The sequence below is a fragment of the Prionailurus viverrinus genome, chromosome B2, assembly GCF_022837055.1.
Source record: "Prionailurus viverrinus isolate Anna chromosome B2, UM_Priviv_1.0, whole genome shotgun sequence".
In the NCBI taxonomy this organism is placed as follows: Eukaryota; Metazoa; Chordata; class Mammalia; order Carnivora; family Felidae; genus Prionailurus; species Prionailurus viverrinus.
Genome location: NC_062565.1, coordinates 148,884,204 through 148,909,759, shown reverse-complemented (window position 1 = coordinate 148,909,759; position 25,556 = coordinate 148,884,204). Strand labels below are relative to the sequence as shown.

The following is a 25,556-nucleotide window of genomic DNA, read 5'->3' as shown; positions in this document are numbered from 1 at the left end:
CGGTTTCTTGGTCAAATTTATACAGTCGTTTTACAGATTTTTATCACCTGTGAATGTTTCTTCCCCCATTTTTAACTGGAAATACAACTTCCAGTCTCCATAAAGTTATGAATGTCTGTATATTTCTCAATTTCACGTCATGTGTTTAGAAACTTTATTAGGTGCTTACACATTTATGTGTGTTGTGTGTTCTTGGTGATTTGCCCTCTTATCAGGGCGAAATCAGTTCTCTTTTTGTCTGCAATACTTCTTGCTTTGAGGTCTTCCGTGTTACGAGCCACCCCAGCTTCTGTATGCTTACCGTTTTACTCTTTTCCGCCCCTGTACTGTCACCCTCCCTGTCTCGTTATTTACAGTGTGTCTTGTTCCCAGCAGTAGTTGAGGCCCGAAATTACTAACTTCACAATGGACCGTTCAGTCTATCGGCATTTAAAGTTACTGTGTGTGTGGTTGTCTCATTACCTTGCTTGTTGTCTCTTTAACACTTTGTTCTTTGTCCCTCCTCTCCTGCCTTGAGTTAGCTGCCTTGAGTGTAACGTTTATTTACCGTTGAGAGACAAAGAGAGACAGAGCATGAGCATGGGAGGGGCAGGGAGAGGGGGAGACACAGAATCCGAAGCAGGCTCCAGTCTGAGCCGTCAGCACAGAGCCCGACGTGGGGCTCGAACCCATGAACCTCAAGATCATGACCTGAGCCGAAGTCGGACGCTTAACTGACTGAGCCACCCAGGTGCCCCTTCTAACTGGCTTTTATCGTTACACCTCTTTATGTTTTAAGTGGTTGCTCTTGAATTTACAGTCTTCGTTTTTATCAGGGTCTTTGAATTTCTATCATTCCATTTCTGTATAATGTAAAAACCTTAAAAAACAACCCACTTACACCCCTTTTTGTCTTTTATGCTGTTGCTAAGTATTATACATTAGTTCTGTATCCCAGATAGGTTGCTAACATTTTCAATTAAATAGTCAATTGGTTATTAAAGAGTTAAAAAGAAAGAAAAATAATCTGTCATATTTTCCCATATATATATACATACATACACACACACACACACACACACACACACACACTGTTTCCAGTGCTTTGCATTTATTTGAGCAGTTCCAGATTTCTATCTGGGATCATCTTGTTTTAGTCTAGAGAACTTCCTTTAACATTTCTTAAAGTATGTGTTGACAGCAGTTTGTTTCGGCCTTTGTTTATCTGAAAAAAACCTTTATTTTGGCTTTACTTGTCAGAGATTTTTGCAGGACTGACAATTCTAAGTTGACAGATTTTCTTTTAGCATTTTGGAAATGTTCAGTTGTCTCCTGGCCTTCATTTTTTTTTTCCTGATGAGAAGTCAGTGGTCATTTTAATGGTTATTCTTCTGTATATAACATGTCTTTTTTTTCTGGCTGCTCTTAAGATTTCCTCTGGCTCCTGGTCCTGCTTGAGGTCCTTCCGCTGAGCCATCTGGGACTGTGGGCTGCCGATTTCAGTGACATGTAGACGACTTTCCACCGTTATATTTCTTCAAATATTTTTTCTGCCCCATTTATCACTTTTTTCCCTGCAGCTCCAATTATGCATGTGAGAGATCGCTTAATGCGATATTAGAGGCTGCTAAAACTCTGCATTGTGGTTTCAGTCTTTCTCTTCTCTGTCCCTCTGTTTGGGTTAATTGGTTGGTCTGTGTCTTTAATTCCACTGATCCTTTCCAGTGTTCTTCCCAGTCTGTTGTTAACTCCATCCAGTGGTGTATTTTAGTTTATTTGGCTTATATAGTGTGCTTTTCAGTTCTGAGATTTCTTTTGGGTTCATTTTTGTAGCTTTTATGTGTTTCTGAAAATTCCTTATGTCTTCACCCTTTGTACTCAAATACATATTTTTCTGAAGATTCTTTGACATATCAGTTATTTACAAATTCTTCACACTTTCACCATCTGAGTTTTCTATGAACCTTTTTTGTTGACTATTTTTTTCTCCAGATCATGGAGTACGTTTTCCAACTTTTTCAAAGATTTATTTATTTACTACATTGTGGATAATATGCTGTGTTATCTTTCTGGATTCTGTTACCTTTCTCTGAACATAATTGACTGTTACTCTAGCAGCCAATTAAATTCTTCATGGATCACTCTAAACTTATGGATCCGTGCCTTTAAGCATTTTTAGGGTGGTTTCTGTTTCTGTTTTGACCTTGGTCCATAGGTCACTAAGGATATGAGGGAAATATGAATCCAGATTTGGGACCACAATCTCTGTGGCTCTCTCATGGTTTCACTTGTGAATTCTGTCAAACATTTACGGAAGAAAGAATATCAATCTTATACAAAATGTTTATGAAGAAGGGAATTGTAACCACCTTATTTTATGAAGCCTGCATAATCCTGATACCAACATCTGACAAGCACATTACAGAAAAATCAAAGGGGCGCCTGGGTGGCTCAGTCGGTTAAGCTTCTGACTTCGGCTGAGGTCATGATCTCGCCATTCCTGAGTTCGAGCCCTGCGTCAGGCTCTGCGCAGCTTAGAGCCTGCAGTCTCTTTCAGATTTGTGTCTCTCTCTCTCTGTCCTCCCCTGCTAACACTCTCTCTCAAAAATAAATAAACATTGAAAGAAAGGGAAAAAAAAGAAATAGTAAATTAAAGATCAATATTCTTCATAGACATAGATGTAAAATTTATAACAAAGTCTAACAAATTCAGTCACAAAAAACATAATAAAACATAACAAGTGGCTTTTATCTCAGGAATAGCATTTGCTAATATAATTCACAGGAATATTCGAAATAAAGAAGAAACTATATGATCATTTCAAAAGATTGTAGAAAAAGCATTTGACAAAAACCCTTATTAATGGGGGGAATATCTAAGCAAACGAGGAATGTCAGGGATCTTATTTAATTTGTTAAAGAGCATCTTCAAAACGCGATACCCAGTAGGATGATAGTGATGTATAAGGGTTTTTTCCTCAAGTCTAGAAGCAAATGAAGGATGCCCACCATGGTCACTTCTAGTCTACTTTGAGCTGGGAGTCCTAGCCGGTGCATTACAGTGAGAAAAGGAATTAAAGGCATAAGAGTTGAAGGGAAAAAATAAATCTGTCCTCATTTGTAAATCACATGCCATCATCTACTAAAGATAAAATCGTAAGGAATCTCCAAAAAGTCCGCTAGACTTAATAAGTGAATTTAGCAAGTTTACAGGGATACATGGTCAACATTTAAAAAAAAATCATTTATTTTTATATACGAATAACTATCAATTGGAAATTGAAGCTAATAAAACACTTCTACTTGCTATGTCATTTAAAACAAAACACTTGAATAGATTTAACATGATATATAAATCTCTATGCTAAAAATGCAGAACATTTTTGAGAGAAAGAGCACTATATGGCTAGACTGATGTGTCATGATTGTGAATTGCAAAAGTCAGTATTGCTAAGATGCCAATTCTCTGCACATACTCCTCCAAAAATGCAATCCCAGTCGAAGCCCTATCAGGCTTTTTTGTAGACATTGACAAGCTCACCTCAAGTTTAGATAGAAATACAGAAGGTCTAGAAGAGTCCAGACAACTTTGACAAAGCGAAAGCCCAAATGGAGGACTTAACACTACCTGCTTTCAAGGCTTACTGTAAAGTACTAGTAATCGAGACAGTGTATATTGGTGTTAGGGTAGACAAATAAATTGGTGGAACAGGGAACAGGTTACAGAAGGCATACTATGTAGCCTGTTGATTTTCAACCAAGGTGTCAATAATTCAATGGAGGAACAGATAGTCTTTTCAACAAACGGCTCTTGAGTTACTGAGTTTTCAGTTGGATGATAGACTTAAATGTAAAACTAAACTTATAAAATCTCTAGAATAAAACATAAGAGAAAGCCTTCATGACCTTGGGTAGGCAGAGATTCCTTGGCACACAAAAAGCACTAACCTTCAGAGATGTTGGTCAGAAGGTACATGCTTTCAGTTGTAAGATGAATAATGTCTGGGGATCTAAGGTATAGCATGGTGATTATAGTTAATAATACTGTATTTTATACTTGCAATTTTGCTAAGAGAGTAGATCTTAAGTGTTCTTATCATACATACGAACGTAACTGCGCTGAAGGATGTGTTAATTAATTTGATTGTGGTAATCATTTCACAGTATATACGTGTATCAAATCACCATGTTGTACAACCTAAATATATACAACTTTTATTTGTCAATCATATCTCAATGAAGCTGGAAGAAACAAGACAAAACACTAATCTTCAAATGACAGATTGGACTTTATCATGTTAAGAACTTATAATTTTCAAAACAACCTTTAAGGATGTCAAAAGTCAAGCCACACAATGTGAATGTGCCAAGCCTGGACCAGGTGCTGGATATGCAACAAAGGACAAGACAGCCGCTTGCCCTACTTCTGCCCAATGCAGATTCTATAGAGAGACAAAGGGATGTTGGACTTCATCTGAGGGAATGGGAAGGTTGAGAGAGATTGAGACGGGAACAGCCATCCACATTGGCCCAGCTCAGCTCCAGACCAGGAACATCCTCAAAATAAAATTTTGTTCTAGGTACTGCCATGGGCTGAATTGTGTCCCCCGCCCCACCCCCCTCCCCCCCCAAAAAAACCTCCTGTGTTGAAATCCTTATTCCCAGAATGTGGCAGCATTTGAAGGTACAGTCTTGAAAGAGGTAGACAAAATGAGGCCGTAGAGGTAGATCTTAATCCTGTATGACTGAGATCTTTAGAAGAAGAAATTGAGATACAGACATGGCGGAAGACTGTGTGAAGACGCAGGGAGAAGATGGCCACCTGCAAGCCAAGAAGAGCGGTCTGGAACAGATCCTTCCCTCATGGTCCCCACAAGGAGCCCACCTTGCAGACATCTTGATCTTGGACTTCTGGCCTCCAGAACTGTGAGACAGTGCTGTGTTGTTTCAGCCACCAGGTCTGTGGTGCTTTGTTGCAGCAACCCTGACAGACTAATACAGAGGACTAAGTGATTTTTCTGTCTTCTCCACTCAAAAGAGCCCAACCGACCCTGGGGGCAAATAGATTTGAGTTTGGGGAGGGAAGACCCTGGCCAGGCCTGGAGACTTCCCTGAGGCTTCCAGGGTAAGAGACAGCCACCTTTTGGGCCTGTTTGGCTGCCTTGTCCTGTCTCATCCCCACCCAGGTAAATTTACACCAGACACCTGTCTTCCTTCTTGGATAGGTAGCAATTAGGTAAGGGAACGTCTCCTACCAGGCCATGGCCTACTGGATGTTCTAACCTTGGATCAGGGATAACAGTCCTGCAGGGAGGACTGGGTTCATTGCTGGGGAAAGAAACCCCAGGAATTGTACCTTTCGGCTTCTTGGGACAGTGGGTTATAGTGAGATTCTCCAGCCATGACTCATGAAAGGTTTCATGGAGAAGGGAAGGTAAGAGAGTCATAATGACCATAGTAGAAAGCAGTTTTAAGCTCATTTTCACTATAGCATTACATGGAATCAAAAACTGTATGGTTTGATCTTGTCTGTAATCAGAGCTGCCATGAACTAACACCCAAACCAATGGGGCAAGGTGAGCTTAGTGTCCTGACTCAAGCTGGGCACGTGCGGGCACATGGGCCCGTATGCAGGGTGGGAGCCTTTGAGCTCAGGCAGAAGAGGCCTTCTTCCTTCTGTTCCATTCCTGTTCCTTGGAGCCCTTGGAATCCCGTGGTTGCCTGCCCCTTCAGTGAGGACGTCATCAGAGCTGGCCGGTGCCATTGAGAGAAGAGCAAGAGCCTTCAGCTCGCCAATCTCAAGAAATTCTGAGACAGAGACTCACTGTGTCCTGGTAAGAAGAAACTGGCCAGGCTATTGGGAAGGTGAAGAATTTGTACACGTGCCTAGAACTGAATAGTTTTCTGTTCTCGGTGTTTCTAGGCCAGAGCAAACACTTGCAGCAGCAGAAAGACAGACGGACAGCATGGAGGAAGTCGCAGAATGGGGGGAGGGTACAGCAAAAAAAAAAAAAAAACCAGCTCTGCCATAGAGGACAGGAGATCAACTGATGCCACGTGGGGGTGGAGGCTCCGCCAGGGGCTTGTGCAGCACAACCAGGAGTCAGAAGCTGGGAGAACTCCGCATCAGCCAGTCCTCAAGGGCTAGGCATGCAGTACTTTCAGGCACAGTGGTTGACATCAGCCTTTCCATCTGTATCCCAACACTTACTGAGTACCAGGTGTTTACAAAGTGTAATGCCAGCAGTAGAAGAGAGTTTCAAGATAGTAGAAGATTATTCTTTGGTATCCGTATAGGAGTATTTTGGGTTTGTATTTTACATTTACGTCTATGATCCATTTTAAGTCAATTTTTGGTGAAGAGTTTAAGGTCTGTGTCTAGATTCTTTTTTTTTTTTTTTTTTGCAAGTGGATGTCCAGTTTTTCCAACACCCTTTGTTGAAAAGACTACTTTGTTCCACTGTATTGCTTTTGCCTCTGTCACAGATGATTTTCCTAGATTTATGTGGATCTGTTTTGGGCTCTCTGTTCCGTTGATACGTTTGTTTATTCTTTCTCCACTACCTCATTTTCTTGATTACTGTAGCTTTATAGTAAATACTGAAGTCAGGTAGTATCTGTCCTCCAACTTTGTCTTCCTTCCATATTATGTTGGCTCTCCTGGGGCTTTTGCTTCTCCCTATGAACGTGTATTTCATTTTGTAGGTGATTCTAATGTAAACAGTAATGTGTTTTTAATTTCAAATGTCACTTGTTCTTTGCTGGTATATAGGAAATGATTGCCTTTGCTATGTTAACTTTGTATCCTGTGACCTTGCTCTAATCATTTATTAGTTCCAGAAATGGTTTTATTGATTCTTTCAAACTTTCTACATTGACAGTCATACCATGTGTAAACAAAGACAGTTTTAGTCCTTCTTTCTTAAACAGTATATCGTTTCTTTTTCTTGTCTTATTGCATTAGCAAGGACTTCTAGTACAGTACTGAAAAGTGTAGTGAAAGAGAACATTCTTGCCTTGTTCCTGATCTTAGTCAGAAAGCTAAGTTTCCCACCATTAAGTATGATGTTGACTATAGGTTTTTTGTAGATATTTATCAAGTTAAGACAGTCCCTGCAACCCTCGTGCTTAGCTCATGAATGACTGTTGGATTCTGTCAAATGTTTTTACTGCATCTACTGACAGGATACTGTGATTTTTCTTTTTAGTCTGTTGGTATGATGGATTACATTAATTGATTTTTGAGTACTGAAATTTATTTACATACCTGGAGTAACTCATCGTTGGGATGGTATATAATTCTTTTTATACAGTGTTAGATTTGCTAATGTCATATAGAGGATTTTTGCATTTATACTCATGAGAGGTACCATTCTGTAGTTTCCTTGTAATGTCTTTGCACAGTTTTGGTATTAGGGTGATGCTGGCCTCATGGAATGTGTTAGGACATGTTTCCTCTGCTTCTGTCCTCTGAAAGAGATTATAGAAAATTAGTATAATTTCTTCCTTAAATATTTGGTCGGATTCACCATCTGAATCCATCTGGGTCTGGTGTTTCTGTTTTGGAAGGTTGTTAATTATTGATTCAACTTCTTTAATAGATATCGGCCTATTTGGATTATCTATTTCTTCTTGTGTTTGTTTTGGCAAATTCAAGACATTGGTCCATATCATCCACGTTATCAAATTTGTGGGCATAGGGTTGCTGAGAGTATTCCCTTCATTGTCCTTTTAGTGGCCGTGGAATCCATAGTGACATTCACTCTCCCATTTCTGAGAATGAGATACAAATTCCTAGTACAAATTACCTCTTTGGTTTGTTGTTGTTGTTGTTGTTGTTGTTGTTGTTGTTGTAAGTTAGACTGGCTAGAGAGGCTTATTTTTATTGATCGTTTCAGAGAACCCAGCTTTTGATTTGGTTGATTTTCTCTATTGATTTCCTGTTTTCAAGTTCATTGATTTCTACTCTAATTCTTACTTCTTTTTTTCTGCTTCATTTGGATTTGGATTTACTTGGCTCTTCTTTTTCTAGTTTCCTGAAGTAGAAGCTTAGATGTTTTTACTTTATCTTCATTAAAGTGTGCACGTATTCAGTGTTATCAATTTCTTTCCAAACACTTCTTTCCCTGCGCCCCAGAAGTTGCGTAAGCTGTGTTTTCATTTTCATTTAGTCATAAACATTTCAGATTTTTTCTTGATTTCTCCTAGGATCTGAGTGTTATTTCAAAGTGCTTTATTTAATCTCCAGGTATATGGGGGATTTTTCCAGCTATTTTTCTGTCACTGGTAGCTATAACTAGATAAGTCGTTAATTCCATTGTTGCCTAAGAGCATGCCCTGCATGATTTCTATTCTTTTAAATTTGTTAAGGTGTATTCTGTGGCTTGGAAAACAGTCTGTCTTGGTGAATGTTCCAAGTGAGTTTGACAAGAATGTGTTTTCTACAGTAGTTAGGTAAAGTAGCCTACAGATGTCAATTATATCCAGTGGTTTGATGAAGTTATTGAATACTCACGTGCCCTCACTGGATCTGCCCATTTCTGAGTCTCCAGATATAATCTGAAGTCTCCAGATGTAATAGTGGATTTATCTATTTGTCCTTAGCAGTTCTATCATTTTTTTTCTTTTTTTAGTTTTTTTTTTTACTTTTTTTTAGTCAATGTGTACAGTGCAATATTGGTTTCAGAAGCAGAAATCATTGGTTCATCACTTCATATAACACCCAGTGCTGCTCATCACAAGCACCCTTCTTAATACCCATCACCCATTTAGCCCGTCTCCCACCGACCTTCCTCTGTCACCCCTCAGTTTGTTCTCTGTTGTTAAGCATCTCTTATGGCTTGTTTCCTTTTCTTCTCTCCCCACCCTTCCCATATGTTCATCTGTCTTGTTTCTCAAATTCTACATACGAGTGAAATCATAGGATATTTGTCTTTCTCTGATTGACTTAGTTCGCTTAGCATAATACATTCTGTCTCCATCCACGTCCTTGCAAATGACAAGATTTCGTTCTCTTTTTTTGGTGGGTGAGTAATATTCCATTGTATCCATTGTATGCATATAACACGTCTTCTTTATCTGTTCATCAGTCAGTGGACATTTGGGCTCTCTCCCGAGATTGGCTGTTGTTGATAATGCTGCTCTAAACATCGGGGTGCAGGTACCACTTTGAATCTGTATTTTTGTATCCTTTGAGTAAATACCTAGTAGCACAGTTGCTGGGTCATAGGGTAATTTTATTTTTAACTTTTTGAGGAACCTTCGTACTGTTTTCCAGAGTGGCTGCCCCAGTTCGCATTCCCACCAGCAGTGCAAGAGGGGTTCCCCTTTCTCCACATCCTGGCAACACCTGTTGTTTCTTGTGTAGTTAATTTTCGCCATTCTGACTGGTGTGAGGCGGTATCTCGTTGTGGTTTTGATTTGTTTCCCTGATGATGAGTGACGTTGAGCATCTTTTCATGTCTCTGTTAACCATCTGGATGTCTTCCTTGGAAAATGTCTTTTCATTGTCTTCTGCTCATTTCTTAACTGGGTTGTTTGTTTTTTGGGTGTTGAGTTTGAGAAGTTCTTTATAGATTTTGGATACTAACCCTTTATCAGATATGTTGTTTGCAAATATCTTCTCCCGTTCCGTCGGTTGCCTTTTAGTGTTGTTGACTGTTTCCTTCTCTGTGTGGAGAACTGACCCCTTTATTATTATAAAATGCTCCTTTTTATTGCTGATAACTTTCCATGCTCTGAAGTCTGTTCTGTCTGAAATTAATATAGCTGTTCCCATTTTCTTATGAATAATGTTCCCTGGTATCTTTCTCCTTTCATTGACTTTTAATCTGTATGTGTCTTTATATTTAATCTGGGTTTTTTGTAGACAACATATGGTCTGGTTGGGTCTTGTTTTTTGGTCTACTCTGATGACCTGTTTTAATTGGTATATTTAGACCACTGACATTTAAAGTAATTATTGATACGGTTGCGTTAATATGTGTCATACGTATTACTGTTTTCTATTCCTCACAGTTGTTCTTTGTTCCTATTTTTGTCTTCCACTCTTTTCCCACCTTTTCTGGCTTTAATTGATTATTTTATATGATTCCCTTTTCTCTCCTTTTTTGTATCATCTATCGTTCTTTTTTTTCCCCCTTTTTTTAGTGCTTGCAATAGATTTTTTCCAGACCCACCCCCCACTAAGAACATAAATTTTGCTCAACATATTTAGATGTAAGGAAAACCAAGTTAATACCATGATATGCCACTACACATTCACTAGACTGGCCAAATTAAAAAGATCAACGATACCCAGTTGTTGGCAACGATATGGAGCTGCTAAAATACTAATATACTGGTTGTGAGGGGGGTAAAACATACAGCTGCTTTGGAAAGAACTTTGGAAGTTTGTTATAAAACTAAATGTGTGTTTCTTTGTGATTCCACTCTTAGGTTACTCAAGAGAAATAAAAGCATATTGTTCACACAGAGACTCAGACACAAATGTTTACAGCAGCCTTATTCATGATATATCTAAACTGGAAGGAACCCAAATTCCAACAACAGGTGCATGGATAGTCACTTTGTGACATTTATACAATGGAGTACTGTTCTATCCAGCAATAAAAAAAAAAAATTAGGAACTGCCGATTCATGCAACAGCATGAATGAGTCACACAAATACTTTGTTGAGCGAAATAGGGTGTACTATGTGAAAACATTTTTATGAAGCTCTAGAATAGGCCAGGGGCGCCCGGGTGCCTCAGTCAGTTAAGCATCTGACCCTTCATATCAGCTCAAGTCGTGATCTCACAGTCATGGGATCGAGCCACACTCACAGAGCCTGCTTGGGATTCTCTCTCCTGTCTCTGCCCCTCTTCCTGCTTGTGTGCTCTCTTTCTCTTTCTCAAAAAAAAAATATATATATATATGTATATATATATACATATATATATGTGTGTGTGTGTGTATATATATATATATATATATATATATATATATGTATATAATGGTCTTTAACCCGGCAGATGAGATCAAATGTCATTCCTGAGGGGTCAGGAATGGGTAAGCTTTTCGTCGAGTTTAGAATTGTTGGTACATGAAATATTCCCACATTTGATGTGGCTTTGGTGGCGTTTCATAGATCTCTTTATGGGCATTTTGTATCGGTGTATGTAAGAACTTGAACGAGTGGAGCCATTCTGTGCTGTCCTTAGAGATGGCAGTCCTAGCATGCAGTCCCAGTGGCTTTTCGTGCAGGGTCCGAACCGCCCTCGTGGTTGCTGCGGCCCTCATGGGCTGTTCTCTAAAGCCCCCTATTCCTCTTGGGTTCCCACAGACGTCACTTCCCTGTGACTAGATGTCTGTTTCATCAGCCCTCCTTGTCACTGACCTGGCCTTGCTCCCAACGCTCCCGAGGGCACCGGCTACACCTGGACGCTGTTCCTGCAGCGGGGGCTACAGGCTGCCGGTGGAGTTCACCTCTGCGGCAGGAATCGCTCAGCTGGGCATTGAACAGAATGAACAGGTGCCATCTCCAAATATTGCCGGTTTTCATATCTCACTCCTAATTTTCTTGCTTGAGTAATTCCTGTTCCAAAGAAATATGAACTGTCCCATACTCACAGTGGCCAGGGGTTCTCTGCAAAGTCTTTAAAAAGGATGCTTCTCCAAAGCTACTTTTCTCTCTGTGAGTTTAATGTGTGTAGCCCATAAGCTGGAAGTATGTTTTTAAATAAACTTCATTGTGTGTCTGTTAAGATGTTAGTGGATATTTGGGAGACTGGAATGAGGTCAGAGCCTAGGGAGCAGTGATGGTAGGGAGTTGGAGACACTGAGTCTACCGTTCCCAGCTCGGTATGGAAATTGAATGAGCCATTCATTCTTCTTGAATTCCAGATATTAACACAAATAAGGAAATGTAATAACCATATGAGAATTCATTTTTTTTATAATTTTTTTTAATGTTTATTTGTTTTTGAGAGAGGGAGAGAGAGAGACAGAGCACAAGCAGGGAAGGGGCAGAGAGAGACAAAGACACAGAATCCGAAGCAGGCTCCAATCTCCAAGCTGTCAGCTTGGGTACAAAAAGCCCAATGTGGGGCTCGAACTCACAGACCATGAGATCATGACCTGAGCTGAAGATGCTCACCTGATTGAGCCCCCCAGGTGCCCCAAGTTTATTTAAATTTAAAGACAGAGAGAGAGTGAGCAGGGGAGGAGCAGAGAGAGAGGAAGACACAGAATCCGAAGCAGGCTCCAGGCTCTGAGCTGTCAGCAAAGAGCCCAATGCAGGGCTTGAACCCACAAACTGTGAAAGCATGACCTGTGCCAAAGTCGGATGCTTACCCGACTGAGCCCCCCAGGCGCCCCATAGAGAATTCATTCTTTATATTTCGTCGTGTGTCTACCTGAACTCTTTTATAAAGTTAATTCTGTTTCATCTGGTCCAGCTGTGCGTTTCTACTTGTCTTCAATAGGACATCATTCATCATCCTTGACTGATGAACTTTATAGAGAACGGGGGGTCGAAGGGCGCTGGGGGGGCAGTATGGGAGAGCTGGGGCTTCCTTTCTGCCCATCAGTAACCCACCTGTGTGGAGTTCTGTGGTCCTGTGATCTTCTGCTGTGGGAAGAGAATTTTCAGGTTAGGATGGCTCCGAGAAGACGAATGTGTCCCCTGGTGAGAGGCGGATATCCGGAGCCCTCCTCCTCTCCCTTCCCTGTGTCCACTCCTGCCATCGAGTCATGCTGCTGTCATTGGACCGCTGTGGTGTCCTCCTCAACGGTCTGTCCCCACCTGCCCTGGCCCCTGCGGTTGTGTGCGTGATTGTCCACAACGATCTCTCCACAACCTGGGCCGTGTCACCCCCCTGCTCACATCCTCCACGGTCTGACCTTCTGACTTGGAACAACGGTCTCCCACCTTGTGTCCAGACCGGGCGGCACCCAGTGTGCACCAGACCGGCTTGTCGTTTGTTCCTCAAACACACCACACTTGTTCGTGACACATCAGGACTTGCATGCCTGTTCATCTCTCTCGGGACTCTCTCACGGAGCTTCGTGGTTTTGCCTCTGAAAACACTTTTTACAAACCTGTTCAGCGCAACGTTCGGCATGGTTTTCTGCTTTTCCCTGTTAGAATGTTAGTTCTAGAAGAGCAGGGTCTACTCAGTTCATTACTAGAACTGGGCCTGATCCATAGAGACATTCAGAATGTTGGGAGTAAATAAATGTAGTCAAACCCCCTGGGATTACTTACCACGGAATCATCTGTGACATTGCGTTGGCCTCGTTGTTGCTTTCGGTGGCTAGGTTATGTAAGGTCGCATCATTAGTACACTTAACCGTGACCCCCACCCCTTTGACGGTTGGTTGTTAGAATGCATTATGACTCAATCATCTATTCCCATTGGGCCTATATCCCACTTGTAGAAAGAAATAAAACGATTCCATTTTACATTAATATTTCCAGACAACCGTGAACGTCTAACTGATTTGTCACTGAGAATGAAAAATAAGAAATTTTACTTATTAAAGGCATTTAATAAAAAAATTGTAATCTGTTATTTATTTATTTATTTACTTATTTATTTACTTAACAGTAAAATAACTACTGTTAAGTTGTTTTGTCTAAGTTGTTTTGACAGTAACATCTGAATGACAACTGGGTCGTAATCTTTTCAACCCTAAGAGTACCAACGCTACCCGTGAAATCCTTTCCAGGGAGAAAATTGGTTCCTTGTGTTTTACAGCGCCCGGTTCTGTTAACATGCCTTGTTTCATAGATTTATGAGCTGGAAAATCTTTTTTGAGACAAAGCTTATTAGAATATTTAGCCAAGAGAAGGAAATGTTGAGATATATATATGTGAATACAGATTGAATGAGATTGGATTATTTCAATCTTATGAAACAGAATAATCGGTTTATTTCATGTTCTATTTCTGTTTAATGAACTTCCCTGTTGAATAAGCAGATAATAAACTCACCCGTTTAGAAGCCCAAATCCAGAAATATTCTTCCTTGAAACCACAAAATGATTAGGAAACTAGCCCATCAAGAAAATGGGGAGTTTCCTGATCACATTAAGGGGTTTGGAACCTTACATGGCATCTGTTTGGGGTCACAGGAAGGATACACAGAAGTCTCATCAACGTTTTTAAAGTTACTCGTTCTGCCCCAGTAGAGACGTGTTCTTATGAAAAGTAAAATGGTAGAAGAGATCGTTAGTGAGGCAAATGGCCTAAAGGAAGTGGCTGATGGGAAATTAAGGAACGTCGTGAGCGATCAGCATCCCAGACGCAGGTCACAGACAAAGCAGGGGCCCCCAGACGTCCAGGAATCGTGCCCACGGGTACCACTAGATCGGAAACTCTGCCAAAGCGACGCATAGGTGTTGGTGCCGTGTGCCCTGGTCGGCATGGGCTCTGGACCCAGGGCAGGACTGTGCCCCCCGAAGGGGACCATCTGTGAGCCACAAGCAGGCAGCCTTTAGGTGCCACGGATCCCAAAGACTCATTGCACTGAGCTGGCAATGGCCACATCTCACCCGCTACACAGTTTTGTATCTTTCTTCATCATTCGCCTTCTCAAACTTAGGTAATTTGCTTCACAAAAGTTAAAGTCGGCATATGAAAATTCCTTCCTCATTAGCAGTTGGGGTGACCGTAGGTGTAGATTTCCTTCAGGGCGAACACACGTCTCTACACCACATCCCTTAAAATTACAGGGCGGACGTCCGCTGGAAGGCTTTAAGGAGTGTTTTCTTTTTCTTCGAGAGGAAGGATGAAACCAACCCATATTTGGAAAAGGGCAGTCAGAGTGTGGGTGCGAAGCCGCGGAGGTCGGGGTCCGCACCTGCTCGCGCCTTGGGGACCTCGCTTCACTTCTTCGCACCTCACGTTTCTCTTCCAGAAACAAGAGGATCGGGGTAGATGGTTTTCTTCAGGGTTTCTTTGCCCCGTGCGTTTCCAGAACTCCATGGAAGGTGTGAATCTGGCCCAGTATAAGTGCAGTAGAGGACTTAGGGTATAGGTACATGCCTGCATCCTCTCTGGTTTCAGCCGTGGTACCCAGGCAGCAGGGACACGTGCCAATTCCTTCCCACGGCCGGTGACCGAGGTGACCGATGCCCTTCCAGTTGGGCTAACACCGCACTTTCGTTGCACTTACGTCCCTGCCTGCTGGCTTTGTACCGTCAGCTCCCTCCTCCTCGTCGCGAAGGAATGCCTGCTTAAAGCCTCTTTTCCCTGAAAATGCAGACGTCTTTCTAGCCTGTCTTGCCCACGCCACGCTGACCCGTTTTATGTTCCTGTGTTCCAGAGACCGTGTCATTGGTTTGATGATGACTGCCTGTGATCTTTGTTCCGTAACAAAACTGTGGCCGGTTACAAAACTGACAGCAAATGATATATATGCAGAATTCTGGGCTGAGGTATGTTTTCGATTTTTATATGAACGCGGAAATGAGAACAAATTGGACGAGAATGTAAACGTGCGGGTATTTAAGTAACAGTATCTTAGTTGCTCTGGGTGCTGGTTCCTTTGGAAAACCATTGTCAATCACGTGCAGTAGAGGAATTAGCATTTCTGCACAGATACAAAGACATTTACGCAGACGTACAGCCCATTGTGAGTCCCTCAGTGTCACACGCTGTATGTGTCCGCACTTGGAAATTTGGGGGATAATTCTCTTGTACCAGAGACGTACGAGTTTCTGCGAATATACCGGATAGTTAATTCAGCTGCAAATTAGGAGTTCTACAGAGCATGTGTGCTTTTAACTCCTAAAACTCCTGATACGTGAAACAACCATGGATATTACTTTAATTCATACCTTTTCTTGACTGGGTTATCTAAATTCTCAGAAATTTTTATTTCTGATCAAAATATCAGTGTTTTATTTCTCCATTTTCTTTCTGAATTGTCCATGAGTAAGTGGAATATTCTCTTGTTCAAATGAGTCCACAAAAGCTAGGCCGCTGCATATTCGAAGATTACAGTGAGGTGGGGGGAGTGAAACTAAATCTTCGGGTACCTCATTTGGTTGGAAGAAGTAAAATTAAATTTGAAGGGCGGAGAGTTTGGTAGTTGGTGATTCAAACCTTAGGCCTCACCCGTATGAAAGAATGGTTGTAAAAGTAAAAACCAGAAAACCATTCAGTTGAAAATTTAGTAGAAATGATTTATGACATTAAATTGTTTTCATGATGGCAAAGAGAAAAATTTTTGCTGCGTGAGGACCGCAGGCCTCGAGCTGATTATACTTGTGTTATTTTTCCAGAATGCCTTACACATTGTGCATACGCACTCTCGCGTGAGGTACATTCGGTAAATACCACATAAGGAAACTGGTCTAAAGCTAGCGTATTGTTTTGCAGATAATTTTATTTCACTGATATAACCCATACTTTAATAACTATATTTGGATTCTAAAACACGAATTAAATGTGACAGATGTGTTACGTAGATTTTTTTTCCCTCTCTATTCTGCACTGATGAAACGGTGCAGAGAGATTGACCAAGATCCCAGTGTGCCCAGGGACGCCGTCTTCACGGACCTCGTGGTCCATGAGAGGAGACGGATGTCGCTGCGTCTTGCCTGTTGACCTCCCTGGGGTTCGCTAGGTCCACTCTCTGCCCAGCACCCACCACGCCTCCCCGCTCCAGGACTTGGCCGCCCTGCGCCCAAATTACCGCAGCGTTCTAACGAGTCCTTGCCTTTTCTCTTGGAGTCAGAATAGCAGTGACTCAGAGTGTGGTCGTTGATGTCCTGCTGCTTGAGATGAAAATCCTGCTTTTGTACTTGGGGATGAAGCCTCAGGCCAGCCCCCCACCTAGCCCCGTGCCTCAGTTGCCCCATCTGCGGGCTAGTGGCCACGTTAGCGCTGTTTGCAGTCTGCCCCCGCGTGCCGTTGTGATAAAGACCGAAAGCACGGACTTCATCTACACGGACCACTGCCCCTCCAGACTATTCCACGTCTCAACCTGTCTGGACTCCCTGACCCAAGGCCCTCTCGTCGCCACCCAGGGTGGCTTCCCTGGCCCCGCCCTGCCCTCTGCAGCCTTCCTGGGCAGGCCTTGCTCTGGGGACGGTCCCCGTTGTGTACCCTCCACGACACACTGTTGTTTTCCTGGTTAGCATTTATCCTGGTCTTGGAGTACAGTACATAGTCAGGTCATTGTTTAGTTGAGATCTGTTCATGTGCTGCACTTGTGGTATCCTCAAGCAAGAGGCCTGACTAGCTTTACTCACTCAGAACAGAAAACGAAAAAGTTTGAGAACCCCTGACGTTAACGTTTAAAAGCGACCACACTATCGCAAAAGCTGTGCTCACGTGCCTTCATGTTGTTAGGACAGCTTCCTTTGTCCTGTACCTGGAAATCTTCATGAGGGTCATAGACATTTATTTCTGGACCTTAGCAAATCTAGGATGGTCTTAGTTCTGTGCATCTGACTTCTAAACGTAAGCATGATTGCAAAATAATGAAAATAATCGAATAATTAAGAAATGTGAGGGACATGGGTAGTAAGGAAAAAGTTGGGATGTATTAAGAAAGATTTAATGGTCTTTAACAAATAACTGAAAAAGAGGGAAATAATTTTTAAAATCTATAAAATGGGGACTATAATTTCTAACTCCGTAGTATTCCGTGAAGGTTAAATGAAAGAATAGCCACAAGTTACCTACACCAGAGGCTGTGACACAGTCAATCTTCAATATAAACATCTGTGATTATAACCTTTGCCATGCTTATGGCCAGTTACACCGTTCTAGCAGGCTCGTGTTTATTCTTGATATACAACATTTCTCTCTAGAGCCTCGCTCCGTCCAGTTCAACACACACGAAGACTCCCTTGAAACGTTAAGTGAGGAGAAGGCCGCGAGGTCTGTCCCAGGCTCTGTTGGCCATCACTGGGCCTCCCTGGTTACTCTGCTCCTCTTGTCGTACCTGTCACTAACTCGCACACAGCGGAACCGGAACAGACGGCATCAGGATAGACGCCAAACAATGATACGTTAAGTTTTTGTTTTGACACTTGCGTAGATCAGTAGCCAGAAGCGTTATCCATTTGGAAGGAAATGAATGCATAAAGGGAACTCGTTAATGTCAGAACTTTGCGACCGTTGATAAGTTGAGCAATCTTGGCTTTCCCTGTTTATTTTAGGGTGACGAGATGAAGAAGCTGGGAATACAGCCCATCCCCATGATGGACAGAGACAAGAAGGACGAGGTCCCACAGGGCCAGGTATGGGTCCTGCTGGAAGGTCAGATAACGTGAGGCGCTCCCAGAGTCATCCGTGAATAAAAAGTATCCACCGTCCTGCAGAGCCTAGGCCCGGAAATCTTCTCTACTCAGGTGGAGTTTGCGGGTGGCAAGACCAGGGTCAGGAAGTTCTAGTTGGATTTCAGGAATCCACAGTTGCTCCTGCCTTCGGTTCTTGCTACAGATCTGAGCGCAGTAATCAGTGACTTGAAATAGAGGAATGGATGGATTCGAGTTGTTAATATTTTTAACAAGCAGAAAACCTTTGGTCATTGTGCAACGGTATCCTTTAGAGAGAAGCGTTCTAGGTTTTGATCAGGTCCTCTCCTCCCAACAAGTAACGCACCGGTGTTCTAGTACATGTTGGGTTTTCTCTTCCGGTCAGTTGACATTAATTAGTATTTTTTCAGGTCTTACTGCATGGTTGATGTCAGTTTTGTGATGTTTTGACAGCTCTGTGCCTTGTCAGTTCTGCGTGTGTGCGTGTGTGGTACAAGGTACTTCTCAGACCCACGGTCTTTGGAAAGTACCGTTCTTCAAACGCCGTCACGAGGAAGTTAGCTGCGGACAAATAATTGTAACCTAGAATTTAGTTTAGAAAACATTTGAGAAAACGCACAGGATGATGGTTTTGGATGAGGTCTCAAGTTTTCCTGCTATTAATACAGCAGTTCAGGCAGGTCCGCAGGTTTCGAAGACACCAGCACAGAGAAAGGCAGAGGCCCTGCGGCTTTCTCCTCCTCACTGCCTTCCGTCCACGGGGTGCTCGCATCCTTGGCCAGCTTTGCTGATGGGGGGGCCTGTTGTTCCTTCCTGCTGAACGTGCACCTGGCAGGCCTGTCTCGTGTGTATTTTGCAGTTTAGTTTCTTTTTAATATTGTTGATGGAGCTTCCCCACGTAGGTGCTCCTGAGACCTGTCTGCCCTCCCTGGCCTCTGCTCATCCTGTCCTGTCCCACCATGTGATTAAGCATTTGCCCCTGTTTTCTTTACTCACCCTATGTTTCGTGGCTTTCTATTTGATTTGTTAATTCCTCTGAATCTTATCTTGCTACAATCGCTTAAGATAGGGATCTGACAAAGTCCTTTTTTTTTTTTTTCTTTTTCAAATTTTTATATAAATTCTAGTTAGTTAACATACAGGGCAATATTGGTTTTAAGAGTAGAACCCAGTGATCCATCACCTACATCCGACACCCAGTGCTCATCTCAACAAATGCCCTCCTTAATGCCCATCACCCATCTAGCCCATCCCCCACCCACACCCCTCCAGCAGCCCTCAGTTTGTTCTCTACCATCGAGAGTCTCTTGTGGTTCGTTTCCCTCTCCTCTTTTATTCCTCTTCCCCGTGTTCATCTGTTTTGCTTCGCAAATTCCACATATGAGTGAAATCATATATTTGTCTCTCTCTGACTTACTTGCTTAGCGTAATACATTCTAGCTCCATCCACGTCATTGCAAATGGCAAGATTTCATTCTTTTTGATGGTTACATAATATTCCATTGTGTATATAAACCACATCCTCTTTATCCATTCATCTGTCGATGGACATTTGGGGTCTTCCCATTAGTAGGCTGTTCATAATGCTACTATAAACATTGGGGTGCATGGGCCCCTTTGAATCACTTACTTTTGTATCAATGATATATCTGATAAAGGGTTAGTATCAAAAATCTAGAAAGAACTTTTCAAATGCAACACCAAAAAAATAACAATCCAGTGAAGACATAGGCAGAAGACATGAGTAGACATTTTTTCCAAAGAAGACATCCAGATGGCCAACAGACACATGAAAAGATGCTCAACATCACTCATCATCAGGGAAATACAAATCCAAACCACAACGAGATATCACCTCACACCTGTCAAAGTGGCTAAAAGTAGCAACACAGGAAACAACAGGTGTGGGCAAGGATGTGGAGAAAAAGGAACCCTCATGCACTATTGATGGGAATGCCAAGTGGCACAGCCACTCTGGAAAACAGAATAGAGGTTCCTCAAAAAGTTAAAGGGGTGCCTGGGTGGCTCGGTCGGTTAAACATCCCAACTCTTGATTTCGGCTCAGGCCGTGGTCTCACAGTTTATGAGATTGAGGCGTCTGACTCTGCCGTGACCACACTAGAGCGTGCTTGGGATCCTCTCTCTCCCTCTGTCTCTCTGCCCCTCCCCTCCTCGTGCTCGCTCTCTCTCCCTGAGTAGAGAAACATTAAAAAAAATTTTAACTTAAAAATAGAGCTACCCTACAATCTAGCAATCGCACTGATAGATACCTACCTAACAGAGTTCTTTCTGGATAGTTCAGCTTTCGTCCCAGCCGAAAGCCCAGGATGGCTGAAGGTGCCGTCGGAGAAAGGACCGTGTTCCAGCACCATTGAATTAAGAGAAGAGTGTGGCTTTATGCCAAAATTGCCACACCCATTTACAGTAGGAGTTTGAGTGCAGATAGTCTGCACAGCAGCAGAAGGCAGAAAGTAACCACCAAGGAAAGTCTGCTCTTCTGTACCTTGGGTGCATCTCATTGAAGTTCACTTTTTTTTAAGAGAATTTGGTAAGCCCTGGTTTGGGGGGTCACCTCATCCAAAGAGGCAGTCATGTCTGGTGGTAATTATAGCTAGACCCTGTGTGTTCCCTGCTAACAGTCTAAAAGGTCTTTTTCATCCGGCCTTCAGTAGGCCAGTCTGGGCTGGAAGCATTTATTTCTACTGTGGCCTGAAATTCCTAATAAAATGTCCCTTAATATATTTTTTTAAGTGCCAGAGATCAAAAACTGTGAAATCTGGCATATTAAAAGAACTGTAACCTGAGAAGAACTGTGATATAGTCAATGAGATTTGTTGTAGGTCAAAAAAAAGGGAGGGAGATTAAGAACGTCTCAGGAGAGCAAACAATGCACCAAAGGCCAAGGGTAACAGACCCACAAAACACCCTGTGCTGATTCCCCAATATTAAGTTATAAAGAGGCCTCCATGTAGAAAAATAGCAGGTTTGACTCTGAAATGTCTGTGGTAGAAAACTGACTTTCTGGGGCGCCTGGGTGGCTCAGTCGGGTAAGCATCCGACTTGGGCTCAGGTCATGATATCTCTGTTCCCGGAGTTTGAGCCCCACATCAGGCTCTGTGCTGACAGCTCAGAGCCGGAGCCTGCTTCGGATTCTGTGTCTCCCTCTCTCTCTGCCCCTGTCCCACTCGTGCTCTGTGTCTGTCTGTCTCTCTCTCTCTCTCTCTCTCTCTCTCTCTCTCAAAAATAAACATTAAAAAGAAAAAAAAAAAGAAAACTAACTTTTTGACCAGCAACAAGAACAGTACTTGAATTGATAACTTGACTGATCCAAAAATGGAGTCTCACTGGCTGTTGCCCTTGGGTTTCGGTTTAACTTCTTTTCCTATGTGTTATTTCAAAAACTACTTTAAGGCATTTCCAACGCCCTCCGCAGCGGTATTCGCCGAGCCCAGATATCACAGAGCAACACTAGAACACTTAATTCTGTAGTTAGGCTTGAGAAGTGGAAAAGTGGAAGCTTCGCTTGAGAAGCGGCATCTACTAGAGTCGCTAACGTGCGGTCTTGTGTCTTCTTGTCCGTGGCTCTGCACGGGGGCAGCTGGGCTTCTACAACGCCGTGGCCATCCCCTGCTATACGACCCTCACCCAGATCTTCCCGCCCACGGAGCCTCTCCTGCAGGCGTGCAGGTACGTACCGTGGCGTAAGCTGGGATGTTAGTCTTATGTTATTTTATTTTTGGGGGGGGGGGGCATCAGTTTTAAAAATGACTAAGACTCCATATAGGATTGTTCTGTCCCATCGGCGTGTGTTGTGTCTTCCCGAAGGTTTACAATGAACGTAATTTTATGGGCCGTGTGTTTTTCTAGGTACCAAGTATATGTTAAGGACATTCATAAAGTCACGCAACCGCCAAAAAGGAGCCAGAAGGCGTGTGGCTTGGGATTTGGTTTGTTACGACCCAGGGATCTATGGCCGGTGTGTGTGTGTGAAAAGACAGGGGCCGTGCTGTGTGTTCGAGGCTGCTTGTGGGGAGGGGCTCAGCCTCAGTCACACAGCTTATTAGGCACATGAGGAGCGGGAACCAGCGTGGGATCTTCTTTCTCGGGGAGTTCTATCTTTTCCCCAGAAGAGCTGTAAGCCGACTGTCACCCACCCTGACCTCAGACGTCTCTGAGCCCCTTCACCGTCGCTTGCTTTTGAGGGATGAGCTCAGCTAAGGACATGGGAATTTTTGTAAGATTTCCATTTGACTTCGAGAAGAAGTCCCCTGTGGGGATGTCAAAGGGCTATGAGCAGAGCGGCCATACGTGCTGATATTCTGCACGTGAGCTGGTGTCCAGCTGATTTCCCTAACAACTTAACCATGAAGCACCCTGGGGCTTGGGGTGGGCACACTGAGCGGGGGGGGCGGGGGACTGCGTGGACAGACTGATAGTTTTAAACATGAACGTAAGACATCCCAGCCTATTTTGTTGAACCGTCAGACGTTCAGCAGTGGTTAGTTTATTAAAGTATTAGATTTTTACATCAGGACTAAGCCCTGTGGACAACAGGGAGTTTGAACTAGGACTCAATCCTGATGGGATCAGTTGGAAAAGTCAGTGCCCCACCAAAGAGAAATCACTCAAAATCCAGGTGATTAAAGAGAACCTAGGCAACAGTCCAAAGTCTTTTCCTATCTAAACATTATCTGTGTTTTATGCTAAATACTTAGAACCAACAGAAGGGACTACTTTCTATTATATTATTATCATCATCACGGTCAACACTGGGATTCTTCTGTCTCAGCAGCTTTGATGCATTCTTGCTTCGTTGTACTTGGCTGGACCACGTAATCCATTAAAGGCCATTTTAACCTTCTTAACACTTAAAAAAGTCATCATGTATCATTGGTGTCCGAGGAAAGAGCAAAATTAGTGTGTCTTTTTTCCGATGTGTCAAAAACCCCCTTTAGGCTCCGGGAAAATGTCATGCGATAATGTGGCACAGAAGGTAAAACGTTACAGTTTTCAGGTCATGTTTTTAGAGATTGCTTTTGTCCAGAGGCGTCTTCCCGTGCGTGTGCTCTGTATGAATTGTGTGTCTCACGTGGACTTTGTGTAGAAGAAAGCAAGCTGCAAGGCGGGGGATGTTGCTAAGATCTCTTCCCGGTTAACCACGGGAGGCAGGATGTTGGTCCCGCGGTGGTGGCGGCCACACTGTGCCACACTGTTCCGGAAGGTTGAGGGGCGGTGTCTGCAGCGTTGAGCTGCAGATGCGGAGAGAGAAGGGCCGGGGTTGGGCGGGGGGCAGCCGACACCCGACACCAGAGATTGCCAGAGCACAAAGATGGCTTTAGTGCAACAAGGAAACTTCCCACTTTTGTGTCACGTGTAACTTAGGGTGAATTTTTGTATGTGACACGGTGTTCAGAATAGGATCGCTTTCCGGTTTCGGGTATGACGTGACAGGGAGCCCAGGCGGCGCACTGTTTCCACCTGCAGAGCACGGGCTCCTGGCTGTTGGTGCTGTTGGCGAACGTTTTTGCTGCTGGAGCCTCCCTTCCTTTCCATTTCTCTCCATGCTCCTGGGTAGTACTCCCGACGGCTTGTGCCCCTTTCCAAGTCAGCCTTTTTTTTAATGTTTATTTATTTTGAGAGAGAGACAGAGAGAGAGACAGAGAGAGCAAACGGGAGCGACACAGAGAGGGGGAGGGAGAGAATCCCAAGCAGACTCTGCACTGTCAGCACAGAGCCCGACCTGGGGCTCGAACTCACGAACTGTGAGATCATGACCTGAGCTGGAACCAAGAGTCGGACGCTTAACCGACTGAGCCACCCAGGCGCCCCTCCAGTCAGCCTTTCTAACTGATGAGGAAGTGGTAAGTCCCGAGTTGAGCTCTCCTTTTGTACCCTTGCCTGGAGCTCGTGGGAGCGGGTGCCCCCCCCCCCCCCAAGCCTTGGTGGCTTGAGGTTCTGCTGAGTGAGTCAAGGTGCAAGGCCACATCAGGGAGACCTGGCGGGGTCCTGCGTGGCCACGGCACAAAAGCCATTATCGGAGTCAGGAGGGCACCAGAAAGCCCTCTTGCTCAGCTATGCCTCAGGGCGGTGTGGTTAAATTCTGAGACCCGAGTCTGGAAATCCTTTTTCAAGCATCACCTGTCCCCGCATCTCTTATCCGTAGGAATAACCTGAGCCAGTGGGAGAAGGTGATCCGAGGGGAGGAGAGTGCCGTGTGGGTCTCGTCCCAGCCGGGGGCCCACGAGCCATCCGAGAAGCTGCCAGTGAAGATGGGGGACTGACCGCTACGCGACCAGCTGTCCCACCTGAATACGCCCGTCCTGCTTCTTTGACTTTTCTTCCTTTTATTTTTGGGGGGGAAACCTACACCTGGTAACTGGGCTGCAGACCTCTTCGACAAGGTGACATCGGGAAACACGGCAAGCGGATGACTCTCCGCCAGTCTCGTCTGTAACGCATCGTAGACGGTGACCAACCGGGACCACCCCGGGGCCAGATCGGCTGTCCACGTGACCCCGTTTGACCTGTGAACTGGCCTTTTCTAATAGGCGCATATTGCTGAGGCCTTAATGGGATAGGACAACAATCATTCAGAAGGGGGTACTTTTCCATTGTATCTTTCTAGTGAGGGGTCAAAATGGTACTACTCTGATATTGTACTTTGGCTCTAACACCAATGTTGCTTTGACGTTGTTGGTTCTAAATAGGAATTTTTACATATTACTGTTGTGAATGTTTGTGTGTGACCTACTTGTAATTGGCGTGAAGTGTAGCAGACGGCCTCAGGACGAGCGTCATTGAGGGGACAGCGTAAGAAGTATCTTTCTGCAATCAGCGATGGACAGTAGTCAGACTCCTGTTTCAGAGCCTCGTGAATTAAAAGTTAGGTGGACGAAAGTGTGTTCTTTAGGTTTATACTGAAGGGCTTAGATGAATAGGTCGAACGCTGAATGAGGTGGACTCTCTGTCCTGAGAAAAGAGGCACGTGTACACCATAACAAATCTGCGAACCACAAGTACCCACCAAAAAACGGCAAAGAATATTTTTTAGTGGGTGTTGTGGTTTTTTTCCCATCATTGTAGGCAAATTTTCTAAACCCTTTGCATAAAGAACAAAACAAAAGCCAAGCATATGAGTCTTTCTTAACAGACAGGTCTTAGGGGATGTAAAATGTGAATTTTAATAATGATTTCTTTATATTTTCACTTGGTGTCATTGCAAAACTTGAGACTCACACTCAAAATGAGAGGTTTCTTCTACGAATTCTTTCATTAAAATACCATACGTTTCTCTTAAAATCACATTAAACCGTGAAATTTAA

The 25,556-nt window shown here is 43.4% G+C and overlaps 1 protein-coding gene across 3 annotated transcripts in view; it reads left to right on the top strand.

The window, feature by feature from the left end:
- Window positions 1-25,556, top strand: part of PDE10A (phosphodiesterase 10A) — a 348,967-nt gene extending 323,411 nt beyond the window's left edge. For all 3 annotated transcript variants that reach the window (XM_047859675.1, XM_047859674.1, XM_047859676.1), the window contains exons 19-22: window positions 15,288-15,399; window positions 18,136-18,216; window positions 21,833-21,921; window positions 24,398-25,556. In XM_047859675.1, the coding sequence (XP_047715631.1) occupies window positions 15,288-15,399; window positions 18,136-18,216; window positions 21,833-21,921; window positions 24,398-24,515 (400 nt within the window). In that variant the 3' untranslated portion in view covers window positions 24,516-25,556. The remainder of the gene's footprint in view (window positions 1-15,287; window positions 15,400-18,135; window positions 18,217-21,832; window positions 21,922-24,397) is intronic.